The 15,313-nt window shown below is 35.3% G+C and overlaps 3 protein-coding genes across 3 annotated transcripts in view; all 3 read right to left on the bottom strand.

The window, feature by feature from the left end:
* The window catches only part of LOC122411878 (titin homolog), a 1,333,995-nt gene that overhangs the window by 1,241,033 nt on the left and 77,649 nt on the right, over window positions 1–15,313 (bottom strand). The window lies entirely within an intron of this gene.
* The window catches only part of LOC122412391 (uncharacterized), a 60,737-nt gene that overhangs the window by 28,026 nt on the left and 17,398 nt on the right, over window positions 1–15,313 (bottom strand). The gene's annotated exons all lie outside the window — the stretch shown is intronic.
* On the bottom strand, window positions 1,899–7,847 carry LOC122411872 (uncharacterized). Its single transcript, XM_043420945.1, has 2 exons — window positions 7,703–7,847; window positions 1,899–4,285 (listed from the first exon to the last, which is right to left on the bottom strand). Exon 2 carries the CDS (start codon window positions 4,204–4,206, stop codon window positions 2,320–2,322), a length of 1,887 nt encoding a protein of 628 aa, XP_043276880.1. The 5' UTR covers window positions 4,207–4,285; window positions 7,703–7,847; the 3' UTR covers window positions 1,899–2,319.

Genomic DNA, 15,313 nt, shown 5'->3' with positions numbered 1-15,313 from the left:
TCGATTTTACCCCCACCACCGCGAATCGTTTTATTCAGAGATAATATAGTCTCGGCGAGAGCCTCGGGCCAGCAGACGACAGGGCTGTCAATGTACTTGTCCCGAGACTCTGCCGAGTCTCTTGACTATCGCCAGCAAAAGTGTTCTCAATGACTGACCTTTCCAGAACGCTGGTAATGAACACTTTTTTCTCACTTGATTTTTACAAAATGGTGGTTTTCGCAAAACAGCATGATGAAAATTTGCATGATTTTTTTTCTCGAATGGCTCAACATAACAAAGAAATGTTCTAGAACAAAAAGTATAGAGAATCATCTAAAGAATACGTGTGATTTTTTTTTTAATTTTTCTTGCTATTTTTGTATTTTTCAATTTCGATGTTTTGTTAAATTTTAAAAGTTCTGAAAAGATTCACACGCATTCTTCGGATGATTCTCAAACAATTTTTGTTATGTAACATTTTTTTTAAAGCTTAAACTTTTTGAGAACAAAATTATGAACCTATTTATTATGCGACGGAGAATAATTTTTTTTTCAAAAAGTTTCAACTTTACAAAAAAATTTGACAACAAAAATTGTTGAGAATCATCTAAAAAATACGTGTGACTATTTTCCGAATTTTAAAAATTTTTCCAAAAATTGTCAAAATTGAAAAATACAAAAATAGCTAGAAAATTTTTAATAAAAATCAGACGTATTCTTTAGACGATGCTCAATACTTTTTTGTTCTGTAATATTTCTATGTTACGTTGAGACTTTCGAGAAAAAAAATCACGCAAATTTACATCATGCTGTTTTGAAAAAACCGCCATCTTGGAAAGACTGAGTGAGGCAAGAGTATTTATACATACTTTTATAATACTGGTTACAACCAGTGTTTTGGAAAGGTCAGACAATGAGAACACTTTTGCTGGCGATGATATGGTTATTTGAGTGCAGCAACAGTAACGAAAATTGATTTTCAGGAAAAAAAACGTCAAAAATTGTTGACTTTCCAATTCAAAATGCAAATACTGAAGGTTTTAATTTAATTTTACAAAATAAATGCCAGACTCTGAAAGAAAAAATTATCGTTTTGAGCTTTAATTAGGTTAGTATGGTGATACTATACAACATTTTGAGGGTAGGAGTATTGGAAATTTTTTCCGTGTAGCAACATGCTTGTGAAATAATTTCTGAAAATTTCAAGATTTTCCAAACGGATTGAGGCCCACAGTAAAATCGTGACCACAAACGCAGAAAAATTCCATGTATTATAAACGAAAAACTTCAACCCCCGTGGTCGAGGATTAAGCATTGATTCAAAAATCTGAAAAAATTACAGCATTACTTTTTATGTATTTCGAACCGGTTTAGGGGGCAGAAAGGTCAAAATAAATTTTGACCCCAAATATAATGACCACCCTAATATACACACATACACACACGCGGACATATTTTATTTCGAACTTAAATTTTACTTTGTTGGAATTGAAGTTAAAATTCTCCGTTATGATCAATTTAATATTTTTAATGGATAAAAAATCCACCAATGCAAAACGAAAAAAAATATTGATTACCTCAGTTTCGAATTGCCAATAGAAATTTTGTAATCAAGCACTTTTGAATAATCTGTCATGCGTTTACAGATTATGCGTTTATACTGCCTTTCTATACTTTTGTAGTCGCTTGCTCTCCTTCGACATTCCTGTTTTGGGTTATTTTATTATATTCTCCAATAATAAACATCGACAAGTCTGATGATACAATCAGAGAGAGAGAGAGAGAGAGAGAGAGAGCTGATGGGAAAGAGCGGAGGCATGGATTTTTTTTTCTAATGTTTCAGAATCCTGACTGATCTCTAGTCCTGTCTCTAGATTGTTATGCCACGGGTTTATCTTCGGAATAAAAATTCACTCGATTGTTTTTTTTTTTATTAAAACTTAAATTTATTACTGTTCTTCACTGATTCATAAAACATTCACAAGTTTTTCGTTCTGAACTTCGGCTATTGTCGGTTACGTCTCTCGAGATCGTACCAAGTCGAAGGAGTGTTTTAAAACTGAACTTCGCACGCTTAAAAAAATCTACCTTCGTGCTATTATGTATACTTCGCGCGGGGGTAACGTGCGTTGATCGAGCGTAGTACGGTCGGCCTCTCACGGTCACTTTTGCTGAGACAGCTACAAAACCGTGTGAACGCTTCCTAAGCTAATTCTTATCAAATAAAACGGATGTTAGTGAAATCCAAATACCTCCGGCATAACACCTCCACCCATAGATGAGAAATCCCACTTACAATTTTATAATAAGGGATTTCTCTTTTAATTTCTAGTTGTCTTAATTATGATCGCAAAATTCTGAAATGCGCAAATTGGAATGTCTTAAATTTCCCCTTGTTGTTTGAGAAGAATGTTTAATTTTGACAGGTCTATTTGGCAACGTTTCTAGACTTGATACTGAGTTGACTTCTGGTATTGATTCCATAAAAATGTCATTTCGAAAAGCATTACGTTCAGTCTGTTGATCCAAGAAGTAATTTGACAATGAAGTACACAGATTGGATACCTTGTTTAATAGACATTTCAAGATTTTTACGATTCTTAACTTAAAAGTTAGATAAATTATTAGTACCGTAGCCACCCCATATAAGATGTACCAAAACCATGTTATTAAATTTTCTTGAAAAGATTTAGTTCTTTGATGACTTCCAATTTCGTCTATTTCTTTGCTAAGGTCACTCAATTTAGTTCCGTATTTGGTGAGGTCACCTGTTTTCACATCTGGTGTTTCAATTGTATGAATTCTAACAAGACTAAGGTTAAAAAATGATTTCTCTAATACTTGGAAGTGATCGCTAAAATTATAAGTGATGAGGGGAGTAAATGCCTTATTTTGCTCGTATTCCTTTTCGATGTGTGAATTTAGTATAGCATCATTGGTTACTGCACTGCATCCTTGTTCTATCCAAAGAATTTTAGTGCCGTTTATCATTTTTTCTTCTACGTTCTCTTTACACATTATGCGAATGGATTCCGGTTTTGGTGCAGTGTATAGCCATTTATTATTACTCTTAAATTGAACCCACATCGTGTGAGTTACGTGGACTATTTTAATAGTACAGTCGTTTTTGTTCAACTTTAGAGGTTCGTTTACTATTTTACTCAGACAAGTGTCGTGTGCTTTCATATAATATTTCGGGTTTATCCTTTTGCAAAAATATCGAAATTGGTGCACCTTACAGGTGTCTAAAAAACGTTCGTCGCTCGGGGTGTACAATAATTTTTCATCATTAGTAATAATATAATCGTGTGGATTCGAGATGTATGCAATTAAGTTGTTTCCAATCAATTTCGGAGCTGGAATCACTCTGAATGCTTTGTAATTTTCGACTTCAAGAATTGGTATTTTTGTAACATACACAAAACGGTATCCTATGACACTAATAGCCACATCACTGACTTCCAAATATTCGAAATAGTTGCCATCATGAACGGGGATGGGCATCTGATCGCTTCCCTTTTCCTCTTTTATTAATTTAATAGCACTCATTAATAATTCCGGCGATAATAGTTGAGGGTTTGTCTGACCAGTTTTTGCAAACATGATTGATTCTATTAAAATCCTCACATTTCTATCTAGTCCTATCAATGCTAATTCAATTTCCAAACACATTTCTGTTAACAAAGAATCCTTTGCTAATACCTCGTCTCTTTTTATCAATTCATTTAATTCATTACCAAGATTCTGGAAATTTAGATTGATTTTATTGAATGTATCATTGTATTTACGAAAAAGCCCTTCACTTTTTTGAAGAAAGAGTTGAATTATGTGAGTCTGATTTCTGAATAATTCCCCGATTCGTTTGTTATCATTATGGACTGCATCTATTTCTTTGTTATAATACTCCGCGTCATCTGCACTCATAGTTCCGAATAAAATTTTGCTTATTTTTCCCACAAAGTCAAACAAACCACGTTTATTTCGATAAAGGGTTGGTACGCCGATGGTTGAAAACAGTGTGTATTTATCGTTACGGATGATGTTTAATTGTTCACGTAGCCGTTGAATCAATCTCTTTTCTGTGCAATTTTGAGAACACAGATTTTCCACGAAATTCAATCCTTTAGTGATTTCGCTCTCCTCCCAAGTGAGTTCGTCCAAATTATAGTATGAAATCACGTTGTAGGTCTCATGAAAGAATCTTGTATTTCCCAAATATTCCATGTGCAAATTCGGTAACGTCAAAAATTCTGTTTCCTCATAATTTCTGGCATCGGTCCTCAATATTTCAATCAGTATGGTTCTGAAACAAATTCACATTAGCATATTTCATTCTATTTGCATGAACAATTACTTCTTTTCTGTTTTTACGGATTTTGTAATTAACATCTGAAACTTTTTCAACTATTTCGTAGGGTCCCTCGAATGGAACATTCAACGCATTCGTCTTGTCGTTTGCCGTACTTTCTTTTCTCAACCAGATTAAATCTCCAAGATGAAAATCCTGTGGATTGATCATTCGATCGTATCGTTCTTTTGTTCGTCTTTTACTATCGGTGATTATTCGTTTGCTCTCTTCCAGCGTTGTAGAGATTTTCGTTTGTAGGTTCTCCAAATATTCAGGATACGTTGTGTTAACTCTCATGAGTGACGAGATATTCCGTGGATCAATACCGAAAGATAACTTATACGGCGTGAAACCCGTACTCTCGTGTTTTGATGTGTTATAATACAAATTCGCCAAATGAATTCGTTCGTCCCAATCATCAGCGTTTTTGTTTGTAAAATGGCGAAGATAATCTTTCAATACTTGATGACTTCTCTCCAAGCTACCATTGCTTTCTGGATGAAAGCTGGTCGTCGTGATGTGCTTAATCCCTAACATTTTTGTAAAATTCTTCATTAAGTCGCTGGTAAAATTCGTTCCTCTGTCTGTCAGGATTGTTCGTGGTGGTCCAAAGTATCTGACATATCCTTTCAGGAATGCTTCAATAACCGAATGAGCTGTAATATCTTTCAATGCAAGTGCAACGAAATATTTTGTCAAATAATCTTGTATAGTCAAAACATATTTATTCCGACGAGCGGTTAATGGTAAGGGTCCGCAGATATCCATAGCGATCTTGTCGTTGAACTTTTGCGGTGTATCCGTGATTACCATAGGCATTTTAGTCGGATGTCGATTGGCTTTATTTCTCTGACAAATCACACAATTTTTCACAAATTTTTCTACATCTCTTCTCAAAGTTTTCCAAAAGAAATTTTGTGATATCCGATAATATGTTTTCTTGACTCCGCCATGGCCTCCTATTGGACTGTTATGGTTTTCTTTGAGTATTTTCTGGATATCCTCTACTCGAGGGATCATTCGTTCTTTGTCGTGAAGATACACGACACATTCTCCAGGATTGAAGATTTCTCGCCATTGCTTTTCAATTTCTTTTCTCGAAAGACTCGTCAACCGGATACAACTCTCATGATCAACATGAATTTCTTCCCATTCTTCGGCAACTGCAACGTAGCACAATTCTCTGATCTGCCTCAACAGTTCATCGCTTGTCATTCTTCGATTTATACCAATTACCACATGAAATTCTCGGTCGCCCTCCTCGGAGTAGACTTCAAAATTCTGTGCATCCTCGTCCTCATCGTCTTTCCTGATAAACGAAACATCTATACTACCCTCGGGTATTGGAGAGTTCGTCAAGAATATTTTCTTCCCTAGTTTTATCATTGGCTGTTCGATTTCTTCCAATTCCTCGAATGGGTGTTCTTCGTGTGGATCATCTTGGTGCGCGGCATTTTCGTAACGATGATCTTCCGTCGGTGTTTCTTCTACTTGCTGTTCTGATTCCTCTTCGTTTTCGTTGGGGTAACACATCCTTTTCCGACACGATTCTGGCTCGTTCCTTCGTTTTCTTTTTCTAGTCTCCTCTTCTGGTACTGGCTCTTCGTGATCTTCTTCTTCTATTAAATCATCTGCGTTCAAGCGACGATAGACTAGAACGGGATTTCTGGATAATGCATCAGCATTTGTATTTAGTGAGCCTTTCTTGTAATCGATCCTGTATTCGTAATCCTGTAAAGCGATTCGCCATCTTGCAAGTCGTGAATGAGGATCTTTATGATTCATTAACCAAGTTAATGAGCGATGGTCGGTGATAATATTAAATTTTCGGCCGTAAAGATATGGTCGAAAATGTTTGACACACCACACGATTGCTAGGAGTTCTTTTTCTGTCGTTGAATAATTTCGTTCCGCTCTATTCAGAACACGACTGGTATAAGCAATAGGATGTTCCTTACCATTCTTTTCCTGAGACAAAATTCCTCCCAAAGCAATATCCGAAGCATCTGTAGTTAACGTAAAATTCCGCGAAAAGTCAGGATATGCCAAAATCGGTTCTTCACATAATTCCCTTTTTAAAGTGACAAAAGATTTTTCCTGTTCCATACCCCATTGAAATTTGACATCTTTCTGCAGTAGTTGCGTTAATGGTTTCGTTTTTTTGCTGTAATCTTTAATAAACTTTCGGTAGTAACCTGTAAGTCCTAGGAATTGACGGACATTCTTAACGTTCTTTGGCTGTGGGAATTCTAAAACGCTCTTGCATTTTTCAGGGTTTGGCTTTACTCCTTCTTCGGTAATGATATGGCCTAAATATTGCAATTCAGGCTGCAAATACTCGCACTTGTCGGGTTGAAGTTTTAAATTCGTTTCTCGCATTCTTTCAAAAAATATGCGCAATTTTTCATTGTGTTCTTCCAAAGTTTTTCCGTAGATAACGATATCATCCAAGTAGACGAAGCAAATTCTACCAATCAATCCTCTCAGGGCGTTGTCAATCATTCTCTGAAACGTTGCAGGAGCATTTGTCAAGCCGAAAGGCATTCTCAAATATTCAAAATGACCATGAGGTGTGCTAAATGCAGTCTTTTTCCTATCTTGTTCTTTCATTGGAATTTGATGGAACCCGTTAGCCAAATCGAATGCTGAAAAATATCGGGCGTTACCCAACTGATCCAGTATTTCTTCGATATTTGGTAACGGATAAGCATCCTGTAAAGTTTTTTCGTTGACTCTTCTAAAGTCTACAACTACTCTCCATTTTTGCTTTCCGGACGCGTCTATTTTTTTTGGAACTACCCATAATGGTGAGTTGTATGGTGAATTCGATTCTTGAATAATTCCCTTTTCTTTCATTTCTTCTACTTGTCTCAAGATTTCTTCATGTTGAGCCGGCGGATGCCGATATTGTTTAACATTCACCGGAATGTTATCGCTAGTTTCTATTGCATGTTCAGCTAAATTTGTGCACGGTAGCGGGTCACCCGGTAAGTAAAAGACGTCTTGAAATGCGTCAATGATCTCCCAAATATTATCGCGATCTTTTTCATTCAAAATGTGTTGGATTCGAGTATTTTCTCTTAATAATTGGCTTCGAGACGGAGAATAATTATTTGGAGATGAGTTGTTCAGTTTAAAAAGCTTCGATTCCGAGCGCATTCTATTGAAAATTATTGTACGTTCTTTCATACAGATAATTGCATCTTCTTGTGTTAAAAAAGGTTGACCAGCGATTCCATCTTCTTCAAGGGGGAAATCGTTCGGGACTACTAAGAATATGTGATCAACATTGCCGATCGAAATTTTGCATTCTTGATTACAAATTACGGGAGTGTTATTTATTCCTGTAATTGAAGCAAGAGTTTTCCTTACCGGTAGTCCGGATGTGCTTTCCTTTTTTATTACGTTCACTGCTGCTCCTGTGTCTGCCAGGAAGGAGTGTTCTCGGGTTCCATAGGCGCTGTGTATTCCGAGGACGAAGGCTGCTCCAGGATTCTCCCGTTTTCTTGACATTTGGTGAATGCGATGCGATTCGATGGGACGCTCGGTGCTTGACGCGAGGGAAAATTTTGCGTTGACACGTTGTTTCTCCTGGGACAGTCCTTAATAAAATGACCGATATTGCCACATCCATGGCACGGAAATCTTCGAGTCGGTTCTGATGGAGCGTTTTGATTTTTTTTTTCAAAATTTTGAGGATTGTTAAATTTCTTTGAATTTCCTGAATTATCATTGCCAGTTTTTTTAAACAATATCCTGGACATTTCTTCTTCCTTTTCGGTCTCCAGAGCAAGATTTTGTGCCTCTTTTATCGTTGCTGGTTTCCCTGCTTTGACAAACAATTTAATGTTCGGCCGAAGTCCTCGAATAAATTGTACCAGCCCTTGTTTTTCTTCATTTTGGAGTATAACATGTCGATGGTTCGGATCCAAGCTTTGATCATTCGTCACTGCCCGTTTCACATTTAAATGATGTTCTGTGAATTTTTTACTGTACGAGTTCACATTGTCGTTGTTCTGTTGACACTGACTTCTTTCCAGCAGAGTTATCTCGTATGACTTGCTCTCCCCAAAATTAGTACGAAGTACTTGAAATAAATCTTCCGCCGTTCGAATATCGTGACCGTCGATTGCTTTTCGTGCACCTTTAATAATTTTTTTTGAAATTACCAACCGGACAAACATTTTTTTTTGAATTTCTGGAGTTTCTTCCAGAAGTGACTTCACTTCGAAAATAAATGTTTCCACTGAGATATTGTTTCCTTCGAATTCTGTTATAAATTCTAAACTTTCTTTGAGTTGTTTGACAGTCGACACTGACCGATTTATTTCTGGTGCCTGGCCCTCATTAGGCTCTCCATTTGATTCTGCTCCGCTACTGCCGCTTAATTCTTCTATTTTTATGTTTAAATTTTCGATTTCATTCCTCATTGCCGTTAAGGCAGCATTAAATTCGGCTATTTCTTCGGCCATTTTTATCCCTTTTATTATTATTATTATTATTATTTTCGTGTGACGTTTGTTGTGTGATCACGAGAGAAAAATATAAAAAATTTAAAAAACACAAAAAGGTTTCCACTTACAATAGCATTGCTATTCCCTTCATTTTTCTCAAGTCGGTGTCTTCGAACACTGGTTTGAATAATCCTTTTAAGCTGCCACCAATTTTTATGTTATGCCACGGGTTTATCTTCGGAATAAAAATTCACTCGATTGTTTTTTTTTTTATTAAAACTTAAATTTATTACTGTTCTTCACTGATTCATAAAACATTCACAAGTTTTTCGTTCTGAACTTCGGCTATTGTCGGTTACGTCTCTCGAGATCGTACCAAGTCGAAGGAGTGTTTTAAAACTGAACTTCGCACGCTTAAAAAAATCTACCTTCGTGCTATTATGTATACTTCGCGCGGGGGTAACGTGCGTTGATCGAGCGTAGTACGGTCGGCCTCTCACGGTCACTTTTGCTGAGACAGCTACAAAACCGTGTGAACGCTTCCTAAGCTAATTCTTATCAAATAAAACGGATGTTAGTGAAATCCAAATACCTCCGGCATAACAAGATATATATAGAAATAAACTCTAACCTTTCTAAATATTTTATACCATCAATCCGAATGTTGTTGACAATTTTCAATTTGTCTCCATTACATATAACACTGTTGGATTCCGCGGCCTTTATTTCTCTTTTTTTCTTCTTCACTTTTTTTCACCACTTTTACCAAAACGTTGCCTGCCTTTATCTATTTTCTACAGAACCGGAAAAATTGGAACAGTGTCGGTGAACTATCAGATTCGCGATCTTTATAACCTTATCTAGTTAGCATTTCTAACATATACCATACGTCATATCATAACGAAAATATATAGGTATATACTTGTACTACAGACCGGGATATCGGTGAACTGTCAAATTCGCGATCTTTATAACCTCATCATCTATCAGCATAAACAACACACCATACGTTATACGTCATGAAAATATATAGGTATATACTTGCATTATGGCACCAGAAAAACAATATTGTAACGGTACGATGGTGACAGAACACCCCGTTACACGTGAATTCGAGCTTCTTATGAATAAAAGGAGCAGGTATGAAAGAAAAACAAGAGTTAACTCAAAGTAATGTGGAAATAAACAAAAGAAAGCTTTTATTCAATTTTTGTTGTGTTTGGTGACTGTTTAAGTACAAAATCTCAGCAACTTTCCAAATGGACTGTTCGTAATTAGTTTCTGACTCGCAAAATAAAAGGATTGATTTCTAGTTCGCAATTACTTTTAGTTCAAATGTCGCAAAATAATTTGACCGCATTGATGTTTTTTATTCATTCGCAAAAAGGTTCGCCATAAATTTAATTTGGTCCTCATCAATCGCTCTTGATAATTTATGTTTCGCCAATAGATTCTAAATGATTTCTAAAATAATTCTTAAATTCGCAAAATAATTTTCTATTAATTTCTTTTACCGCAAATGATTCTAAGTCTAGACACTATCAGATGTCTCGCAATATAACTCGATCAGGGTTTCGCAAATGAATATCATAATATTTCAGTCTTTCGCATAGTGACTTGAACAATAATTTATATTTCACACAATAATTTACATTTCACAAGATAATTTAGTGTTTCGCAAAATGACTTAATGTTCGCAAATGAAATGTGATGTTTCGCAAAATGATTTAGTGTTTCGTAAGTGATTTAGTGTTTCGCAAATGATTAAGTGTTTCGCAAATACAATTTGTTTTTCCTAAATGACTTAGTGTTTCGAGAATAAAATTTAGTGTCTCGCAAATGGTTTTTCGTGTTTCGCAAAATAATTTAGTGTTTCGAAAATGATTAAGTGTTTCGCAAAATAATTTATGTTTCCTAAATAAAATTTAATGTTTCGCAAAATGATTCGATACTTCTGATTGATTCGCTAATTAATTCGGATTTGTAAGAAATATTTGTTTTGATAATTTTCAAATGGACTCTACTTGAGCTCAGGAAGCCAAAAAAGAGATTTTTTTAAGGATTAGAACCCACCCAGGAATCTTCAGACAGAACGAAATCGAACTGTCCCCGCCCTCCTGGTATGAGTGAGAGGAGTCCACCAAGAATCTTTTGATCGAACGAAGCCGAACGATCACCTCCCTCTTGGCAGACAAGGAATAGGTAATCTAGCCAGAAATCTTCAGACGGAACGAAATCGAACCATCCCCGCCCTCCTGACTAGATCGGTGCCCCACACTGACAATCCTGAACCCAAACGAAGTCGAATGGGGCCCACCCTGTCAGCATGAGTTGGTGGTATATGATACAGATTGCTTCCTGAGCGATCAAGAGACTCGGTAGAGTCTCGGGACAAGTACATTGACAGCCCTGTCGTCTGCTGGCCTGAGGTTCTCGCCGAGACTATCTTTTCTCTGAATAAAACGATTCGCGGTGGTGGGGGTAAAACTGGCATGTCATTTTCTGGCATTGCGGAGCTCAAGAAATGTTTTGTTAAGCGAAAATTAGTTTGGAGACTAAATTTCAAAATCTCTTTCGAATGAGCCCGAAACCAACACGATCAGTAGCGTAATTGCTGAGAAAAAACTTTGCACAGGCTCAAGATTATGCAAAAGTTACTAACACATTTAGAAATTTGACATGTCTGTATATAATACCATCAAAGGCCTCATGTCCCTCGGTCTAACTTCGCGGCGGTGTCGCGGACTGACGTCACATGCCGAGAGCTCGAAAGTCACCAGCCGAAGTTTCACGTCATGTTGACGTTTGGGGTTATGATGTTATCAAGTGCGTGCGGGATAACTAAAAATAATTTTCGTCATCTGCTAACGAAGTGCATATTACTATTTACTTCGTTAAATTTTGTGATATACTAAACCAGTATCAAAGCGGCCGCGTAAATGTAGTCTGTGATATGTGTGCGAAAAAGGATATAAAAAATGCGCGATGCATATGTCAACGAAAATTTTTCAAGATTTCATTATTTTGCTCGACTGGAAATAAGCGTTAACTAAAATAATCTTTCAATTTAATCACAGTGCGAGAAATATTGTCCAGTGTAAATATATCGTCAGTGGCTAGGTTATATATATGAAGGCGTCAGGTTATATATATGAATAAATACAACTGAAACCCACAGAACTGTTAGAATGATGTTGTAAACTTTAATTGAATAAATGTTTTCTAATTTATTTCTCATGTTTCCCATATTTTGCTTCATATTCAGTTTGGCTCTGCCCTCTCCGATCCTTGTTTTCACTCCATTGGTTTGCAGCGGATCGATACATATCATTAATTGATTGCCTAATATGTGTCCTATGATTTTCTACTATTTCTTCATGCTGATTGTGGTAACGTGATTCAAGAGGTTTCCAGCTATGATCATCAATCTCACAATTTGTACATCAGATTTTCAAAAAAAAGTCTGGTCTTGATATAAGTGTAGTTATTCTTTTTCCACCTGGTCTGTCGAGTAATAAATTTTGAAACTTGTTCCAAAAAGTCTTTGTATGCTTTGTTTGCTGATCATATGAAAAGTCGAATCTTTGGAATGCAGTAGGCAAACACAAATTTTAACAACAATACTTATGAAATGACATGTATGTTGAGTATTCCCACTTTGCAAACTACAAATGTGGAATTATTAGTGAAAAGATTCATTACACTAAGTCTACAGTTGCTCCGTTTTGGATGCGATCAAATATAATGCCTGCTAACATCCATGGGAACATACAGAATTTCTGAATACAATGTTCGCTATGTCATTTCAACGTAACATGATGACTTTTGCCAACTTTTCTCTATAATACTATAGATTTGGATTATTGAAATACAGCAAAAATCTGCGAATTATAAAATTGATATACTGTGCCACTCATTTTACTTTTTAAAACTAACTGTAACATATATATGAAGTAAAAAACTCATCACAGAAGTCTTTAGTTGCTCATTTATCGATAGATTTTAAATTGCTGTCTTCAAAATTTATTGCGCAGATACATTGAATCGCAGCGGAACCTGCGAACTCTAAAATTTCTGTGCATAAATATGTGTGTTAAGTATCACCCCCTATCTTTGATTATGAGAATGAGTAATAGAACTTGGTTTAGCAAGTTTTAAAGTATTTCTTTTTGAATAGTACTGAAGTTTGTATTACTGCGGTATGAAGCGAATACCTCCAAACTTTCATATTTTTGTGTCGCAGCATGTGTGCCAATCATTTAAATTTTTTACTCCAACCGTAACATGTAATCTCAAAAATTCATCACAAACGTCTTCAGCTTTTCTAAATTCCTAAATTTTCCGTTTTCTATTTTATTCTGAGTTTTTAAACTTTTAAATTCATTCCTGAATTCTCCTGAAATTGTTTTTCTCCACAACCAATGCAGATACTTTAAACGTCTTTGAATTCCGTTGCTCCTGTTGAATTAAGTACGCTCAGTTTTTTTTGCTTCTTTGAGTTCTGACATAATAAATGTTTCCGGGTGCCTTTTTTCGGCAACTATCAAACTGTAGATAATTGGATCTCAGCGGTCACTTGCAAACTTTGGAAATATATTTCATCGGGGACACGTTTTGAATGACACGAAAATGTCTAGATTCAGAATGCAAAAGCAACATTTAAAAAGGGCCAATTCCGTTGGATTTGTTGTGTCTTGAATTTGATCTATCTTTCCTCTTTTCCTTTATTTTTCCTAACGTTATCAGCCGAAAATCATATCTCGGCCCGCAACACGCATTGCTCCATGCTCTTGAGTTCCCAATGGACGAAACATATTAGAAGACAAAGAGAAAAATCACCAAAGTCCAAGAATAAACCTCTATCGAAATATTTTCAGTATAATGTCGACGAAAAATAGGTCTTTTTCGTGAAAACCAACGTTATACGCCGAAAATTATAAACAATTCATAGATATTTAAACTAAAATCTTATAGTCATCTGAACATAAATAAGGATCTTTTGAGAAAAAAGACGTGATATCAAACCATAAACTTCCCCTAGGGAAAAAAAAGGTTGGGACAAGTACATTGATGGTCCCTCGTTTGCTGATAATTCCACCCATAAAAAAAACTTTAAACAAAATTTTTTTTTAATTGTAAAAAAAAATTATTTCATAAAAAAAAATACAGAACAATTCGAAAAAAATTTTACAAATCTTGAAAAAACGTTATGTTAAAAAAAAACTAATCTGCATCTATTTTTTAAAGTGTCAAAAGAATCAAATAACAAGTAAAAAATAATAAACCGAAAAATCGCGCGTGAAATCATTTTGGAAAGCGATGCCTCATTCTTCTTATGAGATTCGAACAGCTAAATCAACTGAAAAAAATTCCATCTAATTTACGTGCGGCATTAAAATTTATTATATTAATTCGAGGCCAAGTATTTTCTAATGAATTGAAAAAAGTTACCATTTGAATTACGTGCAGCACTAAAATTTATGATATCAATCGGTGGACAAGTATTTTATTAGTAACTCCAAATTTTGACATTATTGAATTGTTCTAAGAAGCTTTCAAGTCCAAAAGAATCACATGCAAGCTAGTCATTTCTTACTCTATGGTGGCAGAGACTTATAAGAAAATCGATTCTTCTCAGACTTTGAGGATCCTCTGGTATTATTCACAAAATTCGACGTCGATTGGATCGATACAAATTATGTTTAAATATGTGTTAAAAGTACTTGTCCGGCCCATCACTATTCATTCAATAAAGAATCAATCATAAAAAAACGAAATGGCACGGCAGAATCTCGTTAAAAGTTTGTTGAAATGCGATTCATTATTAATTTTATGTTTTTAATAATAGTATAGGTTAGTTCTTATTCCGAATGGAACTCGTTCGCTGGAAGAAACTGCAGAGTTATTTTGGAAGCTTGAACATATACATTATGTACAATTTTTTTCATTTATCGATGCACAATAATATCCCTTCTATATTGCGGAATAATTTGTTTCCGTTTTTTATTAAATTAGTGCAATTAAGTAAAAATTACTTGAAGATAATTCTCTCAATTCCCTCTGCATGAATGCTTGTGATCCATCAATTCTAGACAAGCTCTGACTTTTCTTTGGATAAACAATTTAAACGGAAAGTGATGGGCCGGACAAGTACTTTTAACACATATTTAAACATAATTTGTATCGATCCAATCGACGTCGAATTTTGTGAATAATACCAGAGGATCCTCAAAGTCTGAGAAGAATCGATTTTCTTATAAGTCTCTGCCACCATAGAGTAAGAAATGACTAGCTTGCATGTGATTCTTTTGGACTTGAAAGCTTCTTAGAACAATTCAATAATGTCAAAATTTGGAGTTACTAATAAAATACTTGTCCACCGATTGATATCATAAATTTTAGTGCTGCACGTAATTCAAATGGTAACTTTTTTCAATTCATTAGAAAATACTTGGCCTCGAATTAATATAATAAATTTTAATGCCGCACGTAAATTAGATGGAATTTTTTTCAGTTGATTTAGCTGTTC

This window comes from Venturia canescens, chromosome 6, assembly GCF_019457755.1.
Source record: "Venturia canescens isolate UGA chromosome 6, ASM1945775v1, whole genome shotgun sequence".
Classification (NCBI taxonomy): domain Eukaryota; kingdom Metazoa; phylum Arthropoda; class Insecta; order Hymenoptera; family Ichneumonidae; genus Venturia; species Venturia canescens.
This window is presented reverse-complemented; position numbering and strand designations above follow the sequence as displayed.